This window comes from Cibotium barometz, chromosome 3 (genome assembly GCF_041138505.1).
Source record: "Cibotium barometz isolate CiBa-2024 chromosome 3, ASM4113850v1, whole genome shotgun sequence".
Classification (NCBI taxonomy): Eukaryota; Viridiplantae; Streptophyta; class Polypodiopsida; order Cyatheales; family Cibotiaceae; genus Cibotium; species Cibotium barometz.
Genome location: NC_141048.1, coordinates 16,250,139 through 16,260,343, shown reverse-complemented (window position 1 = coordinate 16,260,343; position 10,205 = coordinate 16,250,139). Strand labels below are relative to the sequence as shown.

At 41.9% G+C, this 10,205-nt stretch overlaps 1 protein-coding gene across 1 annotated transcript in view; it reads left to right on the top strand.

Moving 5' to 3' along the window:
• The first annotated feature begins 406 nt into the window (after positions 1-406).
• The window catches only part of LOC147639765 (D-xylose-proton symporter-like 3, chloroplastic), a 101,604-nt gene continuing 91,805 nt past the window's right edge, over positions 407-10,205 (top strand). Inside the window, exons 1-2 of the mRNA XM_086773768.1 lie at positions 407-884; positions 1,073-1,151. Of these exons, the coding sequence (XP_086629894.1) occupies positions 784-884; positions 1,073-1,151 (180 nt within the window). The 5' untranslated portion in view covers positions 407-783. The remainder of the gene's footprint in view (positions 885-1,072; positions 1,152-10,205) is intronic.

The following is a 10,205-nucleotide window of genomic DNA, read 5'->3' as shown; positions in this document are numbered from 1 at the left end:
ACAAGTCGTTGGATGACGAGAACCTTTAGCTACTATGAATTCCAGAAGGTCGGCAAGAAAAAGGAAGGAGCATACCAACCCATAGGGCAATGAAAGCCAAGTGCATCCACAACGGCCGCCAACAACAGCAGGAAAAGAAAGCACACCTTTACTTGAGTGCTACGTTTATCTTAAAACCTCGACCTTATTATCTCAAGCTCAGAAAAATAAAATCAAATCGAGCACCTTAAATTGGAGGTAAGGTTTATACATCGAAATAATTGAATGGAAACACGATGTTAGTGCCACGTGTATTAAATTTAGAAACTTAAATTTTTAAAAAAGAGAGGTTGTAATGAAAATTTAGAAACTCTTTTTCCACGTGGCTCGTCAAGGAAGTGGCACGTGCTTGCGAAGCACGCTGGTCTTATTCGAGGTGGGGGAGTATCTCGTGGGGTGCTAGGGAGCAGAAGGGGCGCTATACCGCCTCTCATATGGCGCCTCGCCCACGTGTGGATTGCGGAGCATTTGGCTTTGCAGAAAAAGCTAGTTTCTGTGAAGAGTACGAGGATACCAACGGTTCTTGTTGCCAGGGTTTATGTGAGAGAGAGAGAGAGAGAGAGAGAGAGAGAGAGAGGGGATACCAAGGGTTCTTGTTGCTAGGGTTTTTGTGCGAGAGTGTGTCTGAGAGAGGCAGAAAAAGCTAGTTTCTGTGAAGAGTACGAGGATACTAAGGGTTCTTGTTGCCAGGTGAGAGAGAGAGAGAGAGAGAGAGAGAGAGAGAGAGAGAGAGAGAGAACAATCATGAAGTCCGATCAAGATGTCTACACGCAGCTCATAGAGTCCCAGGAATCGCGAGAGAAGCTCACTGCCAACACCTTCAAATGGAGCTCTGTCATCTTACCGTAAGCCCCATAAATACATTTTCTGTTTTCGTTGTTTTGTTTCTCCCTTTCTTTTTGGTATTTATCCATGGGACTTTAAACATCTCTCATATGCTTAAGCTGTTCAGAGAAGAACATGTGCATTATTATGGGGCTTCATTTACTTTAGCCTGGACTTAAGCTTGTTTAATACGGCAAAATCGTCTCAGGTTTCTGTTTCCAGCCCTGGGAGGATTCCTTTATGGCTACGATATAGGCGCCACATCATCTGCTAGCTTATCCGTTGAGGTGTGTCATCATTCACAATATCATGCAATTCTTTCATGAACCTTGTTCCTTGTTTCTCCAATATTATGGCAGCAATCAAGTATTTATATAGATGTAGTTTCTAACCAGAGGAAAATGGTTTTTACTAAACAAACAAGATAGTACAAGAATAAGAGATCAATTTGTTACAATAGATGAACCTTTCAAATAAATAAATTATGGCAAAGCCAATGTGGCTTGTGGCATTATCAATGTATGTCCAAATGGCGAGAAAATGATATATTAAGGTCTTGAAAGTCTTCAAAACAGAGAGAGAGAGAGAGAGAGAGAGAGAGAGAGAGAGAGAGAGAGAGTTAGCTAGTTAGTTAGATTAACACCTTACGAAGGCCCACAGGGTCTACGAATGGTAATACATTAAGAGTGTGTCTATTAGGCACGGTGGCATGACAAGAACCAATGAAAGCTGAAACATTTTTGACTAAGATGCCTTGCTAAAATGATGGAGCCTGTGAGGCATGATACAAACGCACATAAGATCACATATGAAGGAAATGTACCCTTTAAATATTTGCTCCTCCACCTTAAGAGTGTGTGGGTCATGGTTGGGCTTAGGTGCATCTTGGTGCTTCCGTATGATCTTTGTCACCTTGGTGCTTCTGGATGATCTTTGTCACCTGTTGTTTGGTGTGGGGCGTTGGGTGTTCCCTTCAAACTCTCTAATAGTAGCATCATTTTTGGTGGGTGGGTGTTGGTTTCCAAAAGAAGGGGTCCAAGGTACGCATCCTTACAATGTCATACGACTCTCTTGGTCAAGTCTTTTGTGTGATGCTGAATGCTTTTCTAGATCACTTTGCATAATCCTATGTTGTGTGAAAAAATGAGGTAAGAAGAGTCAAAGACTACCCAAGAGTCTCTCTCTCTCTCTCTCTCTCAACAAATTACTTGTATGCTTTCTTATCTGTGTTGAATCACACACACACACACACACACACACACACACACACACACTTACTTTTTGTGTGTGTGAAAACCATGCTTCTATTAACAATGACTTGTGTACAATATAGAAGATGGACTCAAGATAAGTCCATCTTCAAAGAACTTCAGAAGTAGTGAAAAATACCTCAAACTGGCTAAAAGTAATGTCCTCCATCTGCAAGCAGTCATGGAGGGATTGTCGCAAATTCATCTTAAAGTAAGCATATGCCTCTAGAGACGTTTGCCCAAACATAGCATTGTTTCTCATCTTCCATATAGACCCCAATATCTAGTCCATGGAAAGAAAATATCAAAATCAGGAGAGTTCGGCACACCAGTCCCAAATATCCAGAAATGCTTTCTGTATCGCCTGCTTGGAAAGCGACCTGAGATATCATCGACCAATGGTCGAAGAAACTCCCTTGTCTCCAAATAATGTCGTAACAGGTGTGGTATGGTTTCAGAACGAGCTCTACATTTGCAGCAGGTGCCTCTAGCTAATCATCTTTTAGCAAGCATCTCTGCAATAGGGAGGACACCCACTAAATAGTGCCAAAGAAACAATCTTTGCTTTAAAGGCAACTCACGTTTCCATATACCCCGGAGGTGTTTTTCCACTATCTTTCACTCTTTTGCATACCCCATAGAGTGTTGCCATGCGCGTGAATCCAAGGTAATGGAAGCAAATGTTTATACATGCTAGTTGCACAAAACACCAAGATTATTGCAAAACACTAAGATTTTTGAAAATCTTTTGGTTTCAAGGTGAGCAATAAGTTACCTTTTCTTTATGCTATTTGGAAGTTTCATAAACATCCCAAGAAGCCTAGAGTTATAGCTGCCTCTAGTAATACCTCTTTAACTTCGTTTTCAAAATGGTTGATTAATTGCTTTAAAGCCATTTTGCTGAGTGTCCATGAGCTTTGGAGACATTTGCTTAGAAAGAAGGATGTACTTATAGATTGTCGTTGGATCTTAAAAGATTCAATGAGAGTGATTCCCGTTGTTAAATTCTTAAACTCTTCTCGTGGTCTCACTGAGAAGTCTTCTCCTTTGTGCCTTCAAACTTTTGATTTCACTACTTGCTATACTAAATTGGACAAACGACTTGCATAGTAGAATTAAATCTCTGATTTGTTAAGTCTTTCATTACAAACTAGAGCACAATAGATACAAAGCTTTGTTGATAGAAAAATCAGCTCTTCATTTTGATTTTTGTTGGTTGAAAAACAAAACCAAGACATAGCCAAGAATAAAAAAAGATACACTAAGTTTGTAGACCAAGATGATATATTGTCTTGGTTAGATTTTCTCCTAGATAACCTCTATGTAACCTTAGGCGATTCCTCATATAAACAAACCATTGGTATTCCTATGGGTACTAATTGTTTCGTTTTTCTTGCCAATTTTATCTTTTTTACATATGAATTTGAATTTATGGAATGCCTAGTTTCCGTTGATATGTGTCCTGTCTTTCTCCACAATCTTTGTCAAGTGAGACGTTTTGTTGATGATCTTTTTGTTCCCAATATTCCTGATTTTCAAGACTTTATGTATTTAAACCCTACCTCTCTAGGTGGAGGAATTTATCCCAAAGAGTTTTGTGAACTTAACGACACCGCAAATAATGACCATTGTTCTTTTTTGGACCTTAAGATTTCTCAATCTTGTGTTGGTTTAGATGTAGATATATATGATAAACGTTTACAACCAGAGTATTCTAACTTGAATATCATAAGAATGTCTATCTTCACTTCTAACATTTCTAAAATAACTAAATATGGTGTTGTCTCTTCTTAGTTATTTAGATTCTCTTGTATTTGTTCAAAAAAGTTTGCTTTTATTGCTTAAGTTTGCCAACTCATCATTTTGCTTGTGCAAAAGGATTATTGCTTTAAAAAGGTTTTAAGCAAAGTTCATTGCTTTTTGCATCGAAGTAGATATATCTTTGAGATTTCTGCTTTTGGAATGTTTAAGATTATAAGTAATAAGTTTCACAAAAATGGGGAGCTTAAAAGGCCATTTTTTGTTTAGATCATTTTAGCTCTTAGTTGTTATTTATCATTGATTCTAGTCTTGCTTAATCATTGCTTTAATAGGGAAGTGATTTGTTTTTGCTAGTCCAATAGTAAATGCTAGCTTTCATCATGATTGAGTCTGCCCTTCACCTCCGGAGAAGTGATAGAAACTCAGCTCGTTGGTCTCTATATAAATTTTGTGTCCTCTTGGTTGAGACAAATTTTTTTATATGTAAACCTGCGCTAGGGCATTGATGATGTGAGTAGGGATGTCGTAGTACCTAGTCCATGCTATGCATGATGAAGTTGATGATCTTATACTTCATGATTGGACACTCTTTGAGGTAATGTCTGCACTTTTTTGTATTTTTTGTATTCTTGTCTTTACTTGTTTTGTTTTAGTGAATTAGTCATTTAAAGTTTGTTTTTGCTAATTAGCTATTAAAAAATTATTTAGCTTGTTTTTTAGAAATTCTTTTGTTGTGGTTCAATAAAGAATTTGTTTGTGTGTATGTGGGCGTGTGTGATTTAGTTATGTATTTGTCTATTTTTGCAAGTTATTATTACTATTATTATTATTATTTTTTCTTGGGTGTCTCTATTAAGCTTTTTTTAAAATTATTATTATTATTAATAATTTTTTTTGGTTTGTTTTTGGTGATTCTCTTCTTTCTTTTAAAATTATTCGTAAGTTCAGATGCATCTGGCCTTATGACGGTATATATACATTCTAGTTGCAGTTATCTTATCCAAATGTGAACCTCGAGCATTGTCGGTTTGCCCTTTCACTTTCCAGTACTGCAGCTTGTCATGGTTCATATGGTTTCAATAACCTTTTTATCTTTCTACAAATTAGTCTATGATGCAAACCCAAGTTATGCTTACTGCATGCTTGTGGAAATCATAGCACATTCACTGTATCATCCACAACATCACGCATCTTCTAGTTCAGTTTCACTAAACAATGCATCAAAACGGATGGCGTCTCCATTTGTCACTATGGGATTTACACATGCCAAGAATTCACGCTTTGCATTTTGAACATATAATGTGATTTGTGAAGGATGCTCAAAAATCTGAGTGGAATGTTGCACACGTGTCTGCCAGCTCAGCTTTTGTGCTTGTCCAATGACCATTAGCTTTTTTAGTGCGAGAAATCTTTTGTCTTTGTGTATCCGCATGTAGACTTTTGAAGAAGGCTTTGGAAGAGCAACCTTTGTCTATTATTTGTTTGAGGCATACCCTTACTTGCCATCTTTGTATCTTCCTTTGCTTATCCAAAGTGATATAGGTTTTGGCCTCACAATACCATATGTTGGACATTTCATAACGCGTGACAATGGCTAAGTTCTGTCAATGATTATATTGCTTGTTTTGCATCATCCACTCTTTGCCTTTGTTCTCCCATGTACCATCTACCATAGTCTGCCATGACAGTTTGCGTGCGATGAGCAAAGCAATACCAAGCTACGTCCAAATCTTCTAAGAGTTGGTCCCGAAGTGACACAATAGCATCCTTCACCATTGCTTGAAATATGCTATGTGTAAGATAGTCGTCGTTAAAAATAAAAAAACATTGATGGTGCAATGGAGGTTCGTATGTAGGCATTTGAAAATACCATCCATAAAGATACTGTCAGAATACGCAGCGGAGATGATGACCAAATCTAGGAACACGAGCAAACGCAGTGCAGAAAAACAACACAAGAGAGGGAGAGAGAATAGAGGCGTGTAACTTTGCTCTATATACACAAAGAAGATCTCGAATATGATACAAATGTGACAAGGGAATGGGGGGCCATTTTATATGGCCCCCATAGTGCAGTCGGCTTGTTTCAGAGGCAGCCGACAGGCACTAAACCTCCACGACCAGCCAAAAAAGCAGTCGGCCAGCACATGTGGGAGGTCGTGGACCTGAAGCAAAACAATTAGCGAGCACTAGCATGTACAAATGCAGTCGGCCAACATCAAGCAACAGAGGTCCTCCTTCCACCACAGGGCTGCCACCCAAGCCACAGAAAAATAGGAAAAAATGGGGGAAAAATACGGGGAGAGAGGAAAAATGAGAAAACACCTACAAAGGGTGGGCACACCCACAACAAAGGCCCTGGTGTTTGGTACAGATAGGAGATGACTTCTAACACCCCCTCTCAGCTCCTGGCTGTGAAACCAACCACAGGGAGCTGGGGTGCCGCCTAAGCAAATCCTGAGATAGCGACTTTGTGAAGAGGTCCACCGTACTGTTCTCCGTCGAACAGAACTCTAGCAAGATGTCATCAGCAACGAACTGTTCTCGAACAAAGTGCCTCTGGATGACCGTGGGTTTCTCCAGTGGAAGCCCAATCCTACCATGCAACCTCTGCAACCTGACCACCTCACAAGCAGCATCACAAGCAGCCCGGTACTTTGCCTCTGTCGACGACAAGGCAAAAGATGACTGCTTCTTACTGCTCTGTAAAACTGCTTCTGGGCCTGAAGTAGATCTCCTCGTGTCCGGATCTCCTCCCCAATCTGAGTCACTCCAACCGTGGAGTCGGAGTCCATCAATTAATCCCCCTCCTGTGTAAAAGAGTCCATGATCCTTCGCATGCCGCAGAAACCACAAGATACGCAATCCTGCCTCCCAAAGAGTCATTTGTAAACACGAGCTCAACTGCCTCATCAGGAAGCTCCTGTCCAATCCGGTATCCATCAATCAAATCAATGGACCATTCTGCTTCCGAGTCAAAGAGACATCACACTGCTCACAAGGATCAACACCTGTTACGGTGGAAAGCCAAGTCCTGGAAACTTGTTGAAGACCACACAAGGCCTTCTAAAACCTATCAACCACCCCCTCTAAATCCGAAACCACAAAGCCTGGAGAATCCACCTTCTTCTGCAAGTAATCAACTGCCACCTGCCTAGCTTTATGAGAGGTCCCCGTGGAAAGAACATCCTCATCTGTAGGAGTTTCTTTGTCCCGAATGCTACGAGACATCAGAGCATAAGTTACCTGTTTAGTTTCCTCTGATTGATGAACACAAGAACCACCAACATCAGTACTGGAAAGTTCCTGCTAACTGTTGCCATTAACTGGCAAGCTATCCTCCATCTGGTCCCGGAAAGCGTGCACAGGTGGAGCATATCCACACTTAAGTGGCCATTACCAGATTGCCACTCATCACAAACCAGAGGACTTGGGAGAGAGAGTGTTGAAAGCTTGTAAACTCCATTCTCCACTCCGCCTTCCCAGACTACCTGGCCTGGTGCTTTGTCCCGAAGAGCAACAAAATGCTCATCAAACTCCACCCGTACACGAGTCTTGCAAACCTGATGCACTGACAACAGATGAAAACCAAGTGACAGAACATACAACACCTGGGAGGAATGCTTTCCCCCTCTACCATCGGGAACTACCTCCAACCTGCCCTCACTGTGAACTGGGACAGTGGATGTATCCCCAGTAAGAATGTGACCAGAATACCTACAGAGATCCTGTAAATCTGAGCGGGAAGGAGTCATGTACCTGGAAGCACCACTGTCTAGAATCCACTCCCGAGTATTCGTAGCGGAGAGTCCTCCAACCTCCTCCCTGCCTGAAGAAAATGAAACATTGGTGTCCATCACCTCCAAGTGCACAAAAGCCGGAGTCTTCATGATTGCTGCTGTGGAATCTTCACCCTTCTCGGTCTTCCGCTTGGGACACTGTCTCTAATAGTGGCCTTTCTCGCCACAATCATTACAGGTCTTAGTTTCTCGCGGTCAACGTCGGACTTCTTCTCAGAAGACTTCTCCGATGAAGCCTTTCCTTTGCCCGTGTTACGGCCTTTCGAGCGTTGCCTAGTTATGGCCTCCGAACCTCCGCCTTGTGCATTGTTCCTCCTGGTCCAAGACCATGGGCACAAGCTCCTCCCACGTGATGGTGCTGAGCCTGCCACTGGTAATCAAAGACGAGTAAAATGCGGAGTACTGAGAGGGCAAGTGTGACAGCAGTGTTATGGCTATGTCCTCTGACGATATCTCCTTCCCAGCTTGAAGAACTTCTTGCTAAAGAGCTTGCAGCTTGTTAATATGCTCCCGCATCATCGACGACTTTGCAGGGCTCATAACCCGCATCTGTACTTCCAAGGAAATCCTTGTCATGGGCGATACCCTGTTGTAAAGAGAAGCCAAATGCTGCCATATACCTCTGGCCAGCGTCATATGCTTTACATGATTGATTACCTACGGTGTGCAGTTGAGGAAGATAAATGAATGGACCTTGGCGTTGACGCGATCCCACAACTGTGCCTGTGCCTCCCGGTTCTTTCAGATCGACGGTAACTCCCCTTCCTCTACTTCCGGCCGTGGAACCCCAACAACGATGAAATCAACGAGGTCGTAAGACTCCAGAAGAGATTCCATCATAACCTTCCATATGCCGTAGTTGTTCCCGTCCGGGAACGTGGGGAGTGTAGGGATCTTCACATGCCTCTCGGCCATTTCTAACAAATCTGTAGGGATCTTCACATGCCTCTCGGCCATTTCTAACAAATCTGCCATTGCGGGGATGTACTCTGAAAAAGGGTGGGTGGGTGGGAACAAAGAAGAACTTACACCTGGAAGTGGCTGTCCAGCAAATCAGCCCGCCGTCCTCTTGCTTCTCCTCTTCCCGAACAGTCCTGAACAGTCCACCAATCAGCAACACAATAGTCCCCCTCTTGCTCACACAAATCCCAAGAACTATCAAGAGCCTAGGGCTTTGATACCATGTCAGAATACGCAGCGGAGATGATGACCAAATCTGGGAACACGAGAGCAAACGTAGTGCAGAAAAAGAGCACAAGAGAGGGAGAGAGATAGAGGCGTGTAACTTTGCTCTATATACACAAAGAAGATCCCGAATATGATACAAATGTGACAAGGGACTTGGGGGCCATTTTATATGGCCCCCATAGTGCAGTCGGCCTGTTTCAGAGGCAGCCGACAGGCACTAAACCTCCACGACCAGCCAAAAAAGCAGTCGGCCAGCTGCAGGGGGTGATACATGCCACATAACATCATTTTATCTACAATTTGTGTGTCCCTTACAAATGTCTGCCCAGTTTCTAGACACAACATTTGTAAAAGGATGTTGATTCTGACCTCGTACAGTTTATGGCTCAGTTCAATTCTGGATATGATATGTAGATTGGGGCAGTTTCTTAGCTGTTTTCTTTGGAGTCACAAATCCAGCTTTGTCAACCTTCCCTTTTACTTTTTCCTTTCCAATAATTGTTGTTTTATTATTTGCCAGAGTTCCATTATGCATCGAGGGTTTACCCTTGAACTTTTTCTACATCTTAACCCAGCTCCTATGTTAGCCACCTTGTTTACAGGTTGCACAGCTTCCTGTTTCTGAGGTGGAGATACAGCTTTTGGAGGAGGTTGGTGTATTACTGATGCATTGCAAAGCCATGTGCCCAAATTTACAACATTGGAAACAAGCTCCAGCTAACACATCCCAATTAAGCTTATATTATTTTTTGCCAATAGCTAAAGGCCCAATTCCAGGTCTGCTTACCCCAATAGAAATGTGAGGGATAGTGAGTTAATCAATGTCCTGCAAAATACAAAACGATTTCCATTTCGTGTGGGCCTTTGTATTTTGATATCCAACGAACTAGAAACAAAGGAGAATGCTCAAGGTTTATATTCCAGTGCAGGGAATTGGGCATTCTAGAACTCGAGTGTTGTTGTCCGAGTTGTATCCAAAAGGAATAACTTTGAGATTGAACAACACTAAGTCTTTTGTACAAGAGTCATGGGATTAGCCATCTCATGGAGGCACTATTTATCAGTGAAGGAAATCAGAACTGAGTACATGGATATGAATACTGTTAGTCTACCATAGTTAGATACTGACTTGGGTAGTTGGACTACAGCAGGAATTGGTGTAAAAACCAAGAAATTGGTGTTAAAACCAAGGAACTATTTGTGCATTCGTTTGTTTATCTGATTTGTGCTTGTGAGCATATTTGTGTATGTGTGCCAAGGGTCGGAGATGCTCGGTTAAACCCAAGGACGAGCATGTGTGCACGAGTTTGTGTCTTCTGACATAGAACGGATGCGTGTTGAT